Source organism: Sabethes cyaneus, chromosome 3 (genome assembly GCF_943734655.1).
Source record: "Sabethes cyaneus chromosome 3, idSabCyanKW18_F2, whole genome shotgun sequence".
NCBI lineage: Eukaryota > Metazoa > Arthropoda > Insecta > Diptera > Culicidae > Sabethes > Sabethes cyaneus.
Genome location: NC_071355.1, coordinates 81,470,924 through 81,485,214, shown reverse-complemented (window position 1 = coordinate 81,485,214; position 14,291 = coordinate 81,470,924). Strand labels below are relative to the sequence as shown.

General features: G+C 43.5%; 1 protein-coding gene across 1 annotated transcript in view; it reads right to left on the bottom strand.

The window, feature by feature from the left end:
* Window positions 1–541: 541 nt before the first annotated feature.
* LOC128739600 (PDZ domain-containing protein 8) overlaps window positions 542–14,291 on the bottom strand; it is a 53,791-nt gene continuing 40,041 nt past the window's right edge. The window contains exons 4-8 of the mRNA XM_053835096.1: window positions 14,043–14,253; window positions 3,650–4,648; window positions 2,665–3,592; window positions 2,516–2,597; window positions 542–2,284 (exon numbers count right to left, since the gene is read on the bottom strand). Coding sequence (XP_053691071.1) covers window positions 2,127–2,284; window positions 2,516–2,597; window positions 2,665–3,592; window positions 3,650–4,648; window positions 14,043–14,253 — 2,378 coding nt within the window. The 3' untranslated portion in view covers window positions 542–2,126. The remainder of the gene's footprint in view (window positions 2,285–2,515; window positions 2,598–2,664; window positions 3,593–3,649; window positions 4,649–14,042; window positions 14,254–14,291) is intronic.

Genomic DNA, 14,291 nt, shown 5'->3' with positions numbered 1-14,291 from the left:
CGTAACTTTGCTTAATGAAGATATCCGTGCACTGGCCGAAATCGAAAGGTATTGCGGAATATTTTTAGCGGAGTTCAAACAGACGTATGAACCAGAAGCTGCTGGCACTACTTGGAGAGATTCCCATTGTACACCTGAGAAAATCCGGGAGACTGTGGTAGGCCGGACATGTCAGACGGATGCCGGACGACGGTTAAACCTATTCTCAACGTACCAGATGGCTCGAGCAGGTTGCCTCCCACTTGTATGTAACGAGACGCTCAATGAATTGGCAACGAGTGCAGTGGGGAAAAATTAGTGGTGCAGCACGAGCCACCCTAGTTCTATGCTGCTAGAAGAGCAGAAGTAAAGAAATCTACAGAGTGAAGCTTGTTGTGATCAAAATTACCTTATTTAGGCAAAAATTAAGGTAACTAAAAACTGAAATAAACATTAATTGTGGCACATAAGTATTACCTATACAAATAACTGTAATTGCAGATATGATATTATTCACTCTGGTTCACGAATCATCGATTATTATGTCACAATTTTCATTTATTTTCATAAAACTCGTATGTTTATTTTGAAATACTTTGCTTGCCATCAATAGTCTAACCTTGCTTAAAACACTTTGCACGCACAGCCGGGTTGGGGCTGCGACGACGAATCGAAATGTCGAATGTATAATTGTATAATCCTAACCCTATCAATTCAATCAATAAAGTCATGTATATTGACTAGCTTTGTAAAACAACTGCGTAAGTGAAGTTAATTTTGTGTATTGTGTGTTAAGCGATTTTTTTATCTGCACAAGTGGATTTTGGTTCTTTCTACATTAATGGTTTGCCGAAGATTGATAAAATCGCTAACTTCAGTTGAATGATATACCTTAGAGATCCCATGTAACTTGTAATTTGGATTTTATTACACTCTTATGATGGCATTTAAGACCAAAATTGGTCATGAAAACCGCCATAAGAGTACAATAAAACTCACATTGTTGCTTGGGATGTGTTAGTACTGCCGTTTGTAGTGTAGTGCATTTGGTTGCTGCTCTCTATGGTAGCCCTTCTTGAAGATTGAACTCGAAAATACGAGGGTACAGTTTGTTTACAAGTCTGTAGTTAATTATATTAGTCGATTCAGAAGAACGATTCTTGCGGTAACCCTGCGCTCATCCGCCAGAACAGTTCCTTCTCCCAAGGGGATGAGATGGATCCTATTGAAAGAACAGTGTTAGTTTCGAAAGCAGAATTTACGATCAGAGCGATTTATGGGAATTTATGGACATCACACTTTTAGTTACGACATTGGTCTCATTAATACTATGGAAGCGGGATTGCAACAATTATCACCTATTCTAAAATTAATCGATGCTCCATTTTTTACTAGAAACATGCTTACGTTCGGTTTGGGCGTGCTCAATTGTTCATCCATGGGTGACCGAATAACAGAAAATACATAATTGGTACATAATTATTGTTCTGCAACATTACAAAAATTGGCTTTACGTTTGAATCTAATTGAATCAAACGAACCCTGTCATTTGTAGACGATCAATACTGTAGAATTATTTCTTTTCAAAGTGATTAGTGTATTCACCGTATTCCGGTCTCCCTGATAGATGTTGCCAGCAAACGTTATCTAATGAGGATGGTTTTGAACCTTTGATTTGGTGTTATTTCGGCATCCAACGGAAATTGTGATGTGCCTTTGGGGTGATGCTTCAAACTACGTGCTTTGCTAAGTTGCTATTACAAATGCAATGCGTCTATTGATTAAAATAGCGTATATCCTTGTCAAGCTGGGTGTGTGAGTCATGTATGCGGAATGCGTATTCAGGTATTGTGGTATGTAGGGGTGAGCCACCTATTGGAGTTGCTCTTACAATTACCACTTCTAGCGCTACTAACACTAGCGGAACGTTGGAAAAGGCCCATTGCTCGTTTGCGACACGACGTCAGCCGGCGAGAGCGAAAGGGACTTTTCCGGCCGTCGGAGATGCCAGCAAAGGAGGATGGGTCGAATCGTTCGTCTGCTTCTGCGTTCTCCCTCTGTAAAGATGCAACCTCTGGTAGAAGGTCAACCAAAGCGGATGGTTCTAGCAGAGACCCTAGCGAGAGCTGCCGAAGCAATCGATATTCTCATTGGTTCAGATTACCCTGAGCGTGCTGCAGGCCGGAACACAAGTGAAGCATGATAATGCTCAGCGCCTGGACTCGTTCCTCTGACTGACCCGCCAGGAAGGCGGACCGGGTGCTGTCCGCTGATTGAATGGAGGTTTTTGATTTGCTCTCCTCCGCTGAAATGATAAAAAACGTTTAAAGCGATGTAGACTTTTCGGGTTTTATAAAAAAAATGTCAGCAAATTTCCACGTGGGTTTCTTGCCAAACTGCACCACAGGGATTGTTCATATTTGGACACTGTATTATACAGATTAATTTGATTGTGTTCCTATATTAACTATCCTGTACAGGACACGACAAAATCCATCCTATTTCACCCTGTCTATACCAGTCCGATAAATCTTACCTTTGGTGGCATCACCCTTGGTGCCACTTAGTGCCGATTGATTAAGGGTTTCGCAATCCAGCGCAATATGCAGCTTGGAAAGCTGGAAAGAGAGTACCGAAAGGAGATACGTGAAACGGAGCCTTTTCTGGGCACGGCGTCTTTCTCACCAGTTTGTTGATCTTTTCGGTTCGTACATCCGGTTCATACTCGGCATAGATTGATCTACTGGAGCTTTTGGCCAACGACATCAGCGTGTCGGAAGAACCATATTCGATGATCGGAGCTGTCAAATCCACTATTTGCTCCATCTGCAGCTCCTTCACATCTTCCGATAAGCTCTCCAACCTCTGCGTGACTACGGTGAAGGGATTAGGCGACACACTGGCTAATGATTGTTTCCGCGGTGTATGCTGTGGCGTCGGAGGCAAACTCTTACTACTTTGATTCATAGACGAAACCATAGGGATTGCCAGATTGTTGACTGAATTAACTCGCTTCAGTCCTTGAGTCAGCAGATCGCTGAAACTCTGACGATGGGACTCCAATCGAGACTTTGCTGCCTGCTGTTCTTCTTCGACTATATCAACGAAGTCTTCAACTTCTATAGTTGGAGAGTCTGCTTCAGTTACGCGAAACTCTGGCTGGGAACTCGTTAGAGGAATTGTCGGTACTGTGTCACCGACATTGCAAACCGTGGAACTTTGACACTTATTGATACACTTCTTATGGCAGCACATGGCACAGTCACGGCACTGGACAGCGTCCTTGAGCCAGATTTTCTTGCCACAGTAATCGCATTGTGTGGTTCGATGAAAATGTGTCCGAATGAAGTCATGCTGTTGCGATGTTTGTGAGGTCTGTTGTGAGGGGGCTTTCGAGTCGACTGGAGAATCAGTTTTGTCGTCTTCCTTGTCGGCCGAACCCTTGCTAATACTGATCAGCTTGAGCTTTTTAATGTTTTCTGTGCTGCTTTTGATGGAAGTGGAGCTGCTGCACGCAGAAATGGCCGTGCCACTCCAAACAAACGACATCAAAATATCTCCGTAGCAGTAGTTCTGGTCAAATCCTGACTGCATAGAGAGCGGATGGTTTGATCTAAAATTTGCGAAATGGTCATGAATTGAATTCAATAATCTATTTTAAAAAACTTACACATCAATCGCTTCTGGCGGTAGCAAGGGATACTTCTTTAGATGATGCCCAAGTAGAGATTCGTTACATTCCACAAGAATACTGTTTACAGGTATATTCAAATAACCGAGTAGCTGGTGTTCGTCACTACTCTTGCCAAAAACGTTAACATTTAAGTACGAAAACTGTTCCATCAGTTGGAAGCTACACAAATCTGCCATTCGGATAAAGGAATTGAACTCGCAATCAATTGACGAATGCTGCGGAAAACCATCCCCTAGTGATTTTCTGCTGGCCGATAACGGATCGTTTTCTTGAGATTTTCCAGCTGCTTGATCTTCTTTTTTAGGTTCCGATCGCTTCACTGGCGTATTGTTCCCAGGGGTATTCGAATGGCTGGACTCTCCACCGCTTCCCTTAGAACTTCGCCGAGAAACTCGTGTCTTATCTTTACCGATACCGGATCCACCGATCTGTACGTTGTCCAAATTTTTGGTGAAACATATATTCAAGTTGGGGTCAATTTCTTCGTAGTCTTCCAGATCATCCAGTAAACCATCGTTCTTGATTGTACCGGAAACTATGCGCTCGATGCGCAGCACAAACATCGGTCTGTTAAGAGATTTTATAACCTTGGCCACTTGGTTAATAGTCGTTACTCGCTTTCCTTGAATGGAGAGTAGCAGATCTCCACGCTTCAATTCAGCTTTCGATGCCGGTGTATTCGGTATAACTGCTTCGATGGTGACAAACTGTTCTTGCTGCTTGAAAACGATTCCGATCTGTTGATTTTTTGCTTTGTGAATTTCAACATCCAGGGAAACAACCAAGTTACTGCTATCCTGCTGTCTAGCGATAACCCAGGGCATGTGGGCGAGTGTCATAGTGCAGTATACGTGCGATAATCGGGATCCGGTGTTCAAGCGACTTATTTCCTCTACGGTGACCTCCAGCGTTCCGTTCGGTACGATTTCGTTCATATCGTAGTCTTCCTCAACGCGGTGGAAGAATGGTTTGTACCTGTGAAGAAATAATTTAATGCTGACCGTTAGTAACTAGACTATGCAGTGAGAAAAGTGATGATGAAAATATTGACTAAATAGCCCGAAGGCCCGATCAAAAGCGTATGTGCAAAATTGCATTTTCCTTGCTTGAATATCTTCTCTTAGCGTTCCCCTACTCTTGTCTCCCAACCTTGTACAACTGTTGTTGGATCGGAAATTCGCACAATGCAAGAGAAACAATTTCCATTTTCTTTATTTGAACCTCCTTCCCCTTGTTTTCAAGGACTCCCAAGTAACATTTTGGGTTTTATTACACTCTTATGATGGCATTTAAGACCAAAATTAGTCATGAAGACGGCCATAAGAGTACAATAAAACTTACATTGTTGCTTGGGCTGTTACCCTCCCCTTTGACAACGAATCGTTCAGGAGTTAATAAGTAAAGTATACTATCCAGAGCATTAAGTAAACTGTCCAGAGCATTCAAATTCCTCTAGTGGTTTTCATGACCAATTTCATGAAATCACTAATAAAATAATGAGCTCCACTAGAACCTTCTGATGACCGCTATAAAACTTCATTCAAGAAGTTATAAAAACCTTCTGAAGAGGCCCACTCAGGCGTAAGTAGCCTCTGCCGTCCTAAAGCCTCATATAAAGTTGTTAATACCGCCTACGAAGTGTAGGAGTTGGCTACTTTCGAAAATCGTTTCTCGCGTTTCGATGTCCGCTCGCCGGTTTACGCCTTCAGTAGCAATAACAAATAACACACAGAAAAGTTCATTTCCTCGCCGCAATCCTTGACGCGATTCGAAGAGATTAGAGAGAGTTTGCGAAATACTTAAGTAGCACATCATCACTCCAGGGCAGTTTTTGATGGATGGTAAATGGTTGAATAATGCGCTCCAGAACTACTGCGAAGTTCCACAGCCTCTTATTTAGCAACCCCTGTCTCTACCTCCTCGTGGTACCCTCCGGGATACATGGAAACCGGACAACCGGCGGAATCTAGGGTCGTATGCAGACAGAGAAGGGGGTACTCATGCGAAGGCTGAGTGTAAACTCTCCGCCTGCAAATAACGGATCTCGGTAGAAGCATGGACGATGAACCTAAAAATACTGAGAACCTGAGCAGAGGGTCCAAAGCCGCTAAAGGAGGATGGTTGAATAGCTGTTATCCATGGCTAAAAGTAAAAACGTGAATGGATAAACCTCTAATCCAAGGTGTAATGTGACCCGTGCCGAGGGATGAATCGTGGGGCGGGGGGGGGGGGGGGGGGGGGTTGGCTTGGTTTCTATGAATACTCAGCCTCAAACGGAGCCTGTGGAGTACCAGAGCACTCTCCACAGTAATCAGCCCTTACCGCATCATGAGAGGCTCTGATGCGGCGGACTCTTCTTTCCCCTCAACTCGTGGGATTCTATATGAACAATCAAAATCAAAAAAACTTCACTTCAGTGAGCGCGGACGGATTAAATAATCCGTTCGCAAGAGGTGGTACCCAGCGATCTCCGCCGATGGATACGAGTAGAAGCGCTAGCGTAAGTGGAAAGGGAAGCGGTACACCTGTTGCTTCAACTGCATCTACGCCGGACGCAGCGATGAATGGCCCGTCGCTTATAAAAGCAGTGGAAGGAAAGAGAGACATGCTACCAAGAGTGGTAGCGGCGTCTCATCAGCTCGATGCCATTTTCGAGTTCATGGCAGGCCGCAGCACCCTAGCGAAGGACCTGAAACAAAGTCTGCTCATGCTTCGGGGCACCATGCGTGCTGCGACGAAGGAACACAGTGAACTCGAAGCGCGAGTAAAAGTGGCAGAGAAGGCGTTTGTATCGAGGTCTGTACAAACGGATGCCTGCCTGTCAACGACTGACCACATCGTGGCCCTTGCGACTACAGAGCAGTCCAGTGACAACAAGGTATCCACTAAACGTGCAAGGCAGTCCCCAGGGGAAGAAACCCGCACGGGCCCGAAGAAGCGGTTGATCGCTGAGGGTCGTAAGTAAACTGAGGAACCCACTGAGGGTAATAAGACGCAGTTAGCGCCCGACAATCAGTGGGAAACAGTGAAAAAGAAGAAGGCCAGGAAGAAAGAGGAGAATTGAACTCTACCGAAAGTAGTCAGAACTCATTGAGATCGCTAAGTCCCTAAAGGTGAGCACGGCACCGGGGCCAGACGGAATCCCGAATATAGTCATTAAAGCGGCTATTCTGGAGGCTCCCGAATTATTCGGGGCAGTAATGAGTAAATGCCCGAAAGCTGGCCACTTCCCGGACAGATGGAAGCGACAGAACCTGGTCCTATTGCCAACGCCGGGAAAACCTCCGGGTGTTTCATCGTCATACAGGCCAATCTGTCTGCTCGATACTGCCGGCAAGGTACTGGAAAGGGTTATCCTTAACAGACTCGTACAGTACACGGAAAGTACAAACGGTCTTTCAAGGAACGAATTCGGCTTCCGAAAAGGCAAATCTACGGTGGATGCCATCTAGTCTGTCACTAAGCCAGCCGAGGTGGCGATCCAGCACAAGAGGATAGGTATTCGCTATTGCGCAGTTGTCACGCTCGACGTGAGAAATACGTTTAATAGCGCTAGCTGGGACTCCATAGCCAACTCGCTTCGGAACGTCCAAGTGCCGGTGTCGCTGTACAGGATCCTGGAAAATTATTTTCAGAATCGTGTGCTATGCTACAACAAGGAGGAGGGTCGGAAGTGCGTTCCAATCACCGCAGGGGTTCCGCAAGGTTCCATACTGGGCCCGGTGTTGTGGAACGTCATGTATGATGAGGTGTTGAAGCTAAAGTTCCCGGTAGGGGTGGTGATTGTCGGTTTTGCGGATGACATCACCTTGGAAGTCTACGGTGAATCTATCAGAGCGGTCGAGTTGACGGCCACCCACTCTATAAGCATTGTTGAAGATTGGATGCGATCCAGGAAATTGGACCTAGCGTATCATAAAACGGAGGTTATCATGGTGAACAACCGCAAGTCGGTGCAACAAGCAAATATCAGCGTCGGGGATTGCACTATTTCGTCAACGCGGTCCTTAAAACTCCTGGGAGTCATGGTCGACGACAAGCTCAAGTTTGGGAGCCACGTTGACTATGCCTGCAAGAAGGCTTCCACAGCTATTTCGGCATTGTCTCGTATGATGTCTAATAGCTCTGCGGTATATGGCAGCAAGCGAAGGCTATTAGCCAACGTGGTCCAGTTCATACTCAGGTATGGCGGGACGGTGTGATCATCGGCGTTAGGTACCAAAAGCTATCTAGCCAAGCTGGAAAGTATCTATCGTCTCATGTGCTTAAGAGTGGCGAGTGCGTATCGCACAGTTTCACATGACGCAATCTACGTCTTAGCGGGTATGATGCCTATTGGTATCATCATTAGCGAGGACGTAGAGTGCTTCAACCAACGTGGAACTAGAGGTATACGGAATACCACAAGATCGGCCTCGATGACCACATGGCAGCGGGCATGGCCTAATTCCACAAAAGGTCGGTGGACACATCGACTTATCCCGGAACTATCCGGGTGGGTCACCAGGCGCCTCGGCGAAGTCAACTTCCACCTGACACAAATCCTGTCAGGGCATAGTTGTTTTAGACAGTATCTGCACAAGTTTGGGCATGCGGAGTCCCCGCGTGTCCCGAATGCGTGGACGTTGAGGAAACTGCAGAACATGCTTTCTTCATATGCCCTCGTTTCGCAGGCGTGAGAAGCAACATGATGGCAATAAGCGGACAGAACACTACTCCGGGTAACTTAGTCCAAAGGATGTGTTCTAGCTCGGACGTCTGGGGTGAGGTCAACGCGGCTGCTACCCAGATCGTACTTGAGCTACAAAACCGCTGGAAAGCCGATCAACGGCGAATAAACAGCCTAACTACCATAGTCCAGTAGTTATCTAAGAGATACCAAACCCCACTCCCTGAGTTGTCTTCTCAGGTGTCTGATAGCAGATTTCCCTACTCGTTAAAAAAAGGGCAGTTTTGATCAGCCACGCCAGTTCATCCAAAAACCGTTCTTATCTGCAACAGCTTTTCGCAGTTCACTGTATCGTATACTGCCCTGAAATCCACGAAGAAATGATGCGAGGGCATATTGACTCCAGAAATTTCTGGAGGATTTGTCGGAGTGTGAACAGTTGATCCCTAAAGCCAACTTGTGTTTATCGTACGAAATCTCTTGCTATTGGGGATAGACAATGTAACAAGATAACTAAGAGGCTCCAAAAACTTCACTATACAGAGGGAGATAAAACCTCATCCGGTTGACACTTGTAGTGCTTGGCAGCTGGCGGGTTATGTATTTGCCGGATATATATTCCATCGACCAGGATGGTGTTTTTCGAGAAAAACTGGATTGGAATGGATGTTGGTCATCTGATCTCCTTTGCGGGGAAGAAAGCGTTCCTAATCGTCAATCCCTAGGAATCTGCAAAGATGTTGCATCACAGGCCGTTATCGTTCGTGTCGGCTTTAACCCTCTAGTGCCCAAATTTTTGATTTGCTTGAAAAAATTTTAAAATGCTCATTTCATGGCCAGAACAATGAAAAAAATATTTTCTAATTACTAAGTTTAGAAATAGTTTGATTATTTATAAAAATTCGTAACCCGCCAATTGGCGGGGTTGGGCACCTGGGCGCAAAAAAGTTGCGAAATCAAATTTTTCGATTTAATTCGGGACATCCATTTCAGAACATCTATAACAGTGCTAGTATTTATGAAACTAGTTATAATGAGCTTCAACTGAAATTTTTGGCCATATGGCCGATTCCAGGTCCCGGACAAGTTCCTTCGAAATCCGTTCCGTGCTTCAATCAGAAAAGAAACCCTCCCCGGGCCCGGAGCCGGTCATACGGCCTCTGAGAGACATGAGATGATCGCCAATCGCTATTTTGTCGAGTGCTGATGTTTTTTGACATGCGACACGACATACTTTACTGATGGTGAAATGTCCCTTTATGGGAACCAGTTCCGGATTTATAGTGTCCCCCAGGCTTTGGATGGCGCGCACCATGGCTCATAACTGCGGCAAAGTAACTGATATGTCCACAGTCGATGATATGTTTACGAAAATCGACAGATTTCAAACAAATTTTAAATATTTGGCAACTTCATCTAAAAAAGCCATGTCACGGTACCCCAAGGAACTCCGGAATGACTCCGGGACCATATGACATATGGCTATTATCTATAGATATTATGAAAATAGAGAATATTTTCGGAAAAACACCCTAATTTGGTGAAAAAATATTCAAATATAAAAAAGTTACGGCCATTTTAGTGAATTTTGCGGTGCTAAAATGAAGTAGACCTTAGAGGGGTTAATCGAAGCGTCTTGCGGAGGAAAACTAGACTTGACTTCCAGCTTGAATGCATCATTGAATCTCCTTACCAGTAATATTGTCAGCGATGACCAGAGATCCCAAATATAAACTTATCAACCACTTCCAGTTCATCGTTGTCTATAGTCATTGTCCGTGTAAAGATCCGGTAAAATTTTAGAAAGACGAACAACAACATTAGTAGCTGCTCCCAAGTCAGGATTACCTACACCATAATATGCTTTGAAACTGTAACCATTGAAAAACTATTAGAGTCTGATAGAACATGAAACTTAAATCCTTATTTATGTGATTTGTTTGATAGATTGGGTTTTTCATTTTTGTTGTACACATTTGTTCACTACAATCTTTTATCGACTGGTAATTCACTCAATTTGTTCATTAACACAAACTTATTAAGCGGAATAGATTAAAATTTGGTCTATGATAGATCCCATTTTGAATAATTGTCTTGCTTATCAAGATTTTGCCGTTAAGCAGCAAAATTCGCCGGGTGTCATTGAATCTGTTTTTGGTTATAGGGTTATGGTTTGCAATTACCATAAAATGCAATAATGTTTTGTGATATAGCTATAAAGCGCTATATTGCAGATCGTCAGAAAGGCGCACTGAAAATTATGTGATACGTCCTATAAATTCCCCTTCCGTTTTAATGCCACTGCATGTTTGTGTATTTTTCAAGGCATATAAAAGAAGCTAACAAGTCCTATAACAATAATTTCTACCTTAAACTCTAAAAAATCAATAAATACAACGGAAACAACACGTTGTCAAATTACCAAAAAAAAGTTGTCGTTAATGCCCAACCCCGCCAATTGGCGGAGTCAGTTCCTTGATAAAAATCGACCAGTTCCTAAACTTTTTATCGCAAATTTCCTTTTTTACCATGAAGTACAACTTATCAGCTACTCACCAATAATTTTTTTGTTCATTTATTCCAAGAAATAAACAATTTACATCAATTTGGATTTCACTCTGCAGAGCAAAATAATTTTTTTCTCAGTTTTCTGGCATTTTTCAAGTTTCGCACGAAATATTTGTTTCAAATTAACGTAATGAAACAAACAAACCACTCGAATAGTTAGATTAGACTATAATGAGAAGGTATCAGTGGATACCAACATAAAACGAATAAGCATAGTTGATTTACAACGATTTTCCTGAAGCCCGCCAATTGGCAGGGTTGGGAACTAGAGGGTTAATACCGTCCAGTGTTCATATCACCGATTACGACTTTGACGTTTCGTGGCGAACAGCAGTCATATGTCATCTTCTGCTGTACGTGGAACACTTCTTTCTCATCATCGATCTACATTTAAGATAGTATAGTTGAAAAACCACCAGTTTTTCATCAGCATACATATACCCTCTTGGGTTGCCTTCCAGTCTATTATGCGATCCTGCATTTAGCCCATCACTATTACTAAGTCCGTTGGACTCTCCATAATCTTACGTTGCCGAGCTTCTGGGGTTCTAGCTGTTCGAGCAGCGCCGTGGTGCTACCCACAAAACTCAATAAATAAATTTGTTTAGGTCTTAGATGGTGCTGCCATATAGTGTCAAGAAAACACGTTTCTAAATTCAGCTGCCCGCTCCAGATCAGACGCTTCTAACCTGGTATGAAGTGCTCGCTAGGTTAGAGAAACGCTAAGCCGCCCCTGGTATGGAAACAGCTGTTTAGGGCTGACAAAGCTATTTCTCATCAAATGTCTAAGACTCCCTCCACGGACGGCAGTGGTAAGTTAGTTGGGATATGCGCAAGGGAGATTGATCAATCTGTACAAAACTTTGAGAAATTGAATGTGGGGTCGAAATGAGCAATTATACCAAATTTGGTTGAAATCGGAGGTGGTCGATTACAACGGGTAAGATGGCTTGAGAGGAAATACCTGCTATGTAAATTTAAAGATTGAATTTTTCAAAAAAACCCAGACAGAATATTTTAAGACCTTTTTTAAATTAATCGTTTTGATCAATACTAACATCCTGTGAAGACGAACCTGAGGTACATGAAGGTTAAATAATAAGTGCCTTCGGACATAGCGAGAATCAGTGAGCTGAAAGACGGCAAGGCTGCTGGGATGGACGGTATCGGTTAGACTGAATACTGGGAAAATTTCGATCTGCGGCTAAAAATGTTGGGTAGTTTGTGGCAGTGGGACTCCAACCCACAATTTCTCCATTAGTACTCGAGTGCTTTACGCGTTTAAACTTTACCACACCCATGTATTAATTAGTCTCAGATCTAGTTTTGTCCCTACCAGTCCAAGCATTCCATCTTTCGCACACATACGCTCCCCCGGGGATGGTTTTAATTTGTAATATGACTGCCCTTTGCTTCTACCACCTAGAAGATAGACGATTATCGACTGTATTGTTGTAGGAGCTAATAGTGCCACACACCGGGTGTATTTTTCGTTTTACTGTTACTGACTTTTTCACGGTCAAACGTAACGTAGTTAAGATGATTCGTGCAGACCTCAGCCGCTTACGTGACGCAGGATGGCCTGAAGCGAGAGGATGCATTCTCTAACCTGCTATTTAACACTGTCTTGGAAGGTGCAATACAAAGAGCAAAAGCGGGAAATAAAAGTGGCTATCATCACATCATCATCATCATCATCATCATTCACATGCTTCTTGGTTTTGCGGATAACGTCGATCGGAATCAACCGGGGAGCAGTGCCCAGCTAGCACCAACTCGTATAACAATGTACGAAAACTATCGTAAATATCTCCTAACAAGCTCGAAATCGTAACTAAAGCTGGATAAAGTGGGATCAAGTTGATTTTTTGTCGTATATAATGATAATGACTGACATACATACGATTTTCAGCACAAAATCGTAGAGTAGTACGGAGCAACTCGCGCTTAATCGGATATTATCGTATGTAAATACTTATATAGTCGTAACGCTCAAAATTATTCGTAATCACGTATATCGCCTCCAAAATAGTACGGATATGCCAATTTTGCGCATGAAATACGATTGATTTAGCATGTATATTTATACGTAATGCTGATTTTTACCTTTTTTATACATATGAAAATGCTAGCTGGGTGTATATGACCTTTAGGTCTTTTGTATGGTATACAGCGATATTGGGACTTACCATCAACGCCACCAAAATAAATTACACAGTTGCTGTCAGGGAACGTGGGAGTCCCAATGGTGTTGGTGCTGATGTGGTGCCGGATGGGGAACAATGTGAAGTAGTGGAGGAGTTCATATACCTTGGTACGCTCGTGACCTGTGCCAACGATTTTAGCCGCGTCCTTTAGTCCCGTAGTTTGAAACTTCCCACAAAACTGGCGTTCTACAGAAAACTAACACTGCCTGGGACCCTTTACGGACATGATTCATGTACGCTAAAGGAAGCTGATTTCAAGCGTAAAATTCTCTTGTAATCAATTCTTAGTGGAAAAATGTAAAATGGAGTGTGGCGCAGACGAATGTACTATGATTGGCATCAAGTATATAAATATGGTGAAGGTGGGAAAATGTGGCAGACTGCAGTGGGCTGGGCACGAGGTCAGAATGCCCGTAGAAAGAGTAAACAATTTTTTTGGTAGAGACCAGGAAGAAGCCGTGGATTTTAGGACAGATCTCGCACTCAATGTATGTGAGCTGTTCAGGATGATGCACGTTCAGCTGGTGTTCGAGAGGATTGGAGAACGGCAGCCCAAGACCGACAGTACTGGAGGACCATAAGTCTTTCGGCGCAGGATCGATAATGCACCGTCGCCATTAAAGTGATGTTAGTAGTCGCTACAAGTAGAACTACCATAAGTGGGCTACTTGGAAGTGATAGTTATGTAGCAATTCAATAGCCCCCCTCCCGTATAAACGTATTCACTCAGTAATTCCATGATAAAAGTGTATGATTGTTCCTTTACTTAAGTGAATTCGTGGATCTGGAGTTTCTTGGCAATATCTCAACCGAAATATATTCAACATAAGATACGATACGTTTATGATCGGTAATAGATTACCTTACAGTTAAACAAATCCTCTTAAATCACGGCTCAAAAACACAAAACAAAAAGATTACTCACCTCAGCTTATAGTTTGGCAGAGTGTGTTTCCGTCGAATGGCCTTGCGGATTTGATTCGATATTAGGCTCGATACGTTGGACTGCATTTGACGTCCCTGAAATTGTGATTGCACTTCTAGGTCCACCTTTGGATCTCCTACGAAGCTCAACGACCAATGCGTGTACGGCTTACGGGTGAACTGCAGCCTAGCGATACCGGACACCTGTTTGACTATTTAGGTAAAAGAAATATTTGTCTTAATTTGTGTG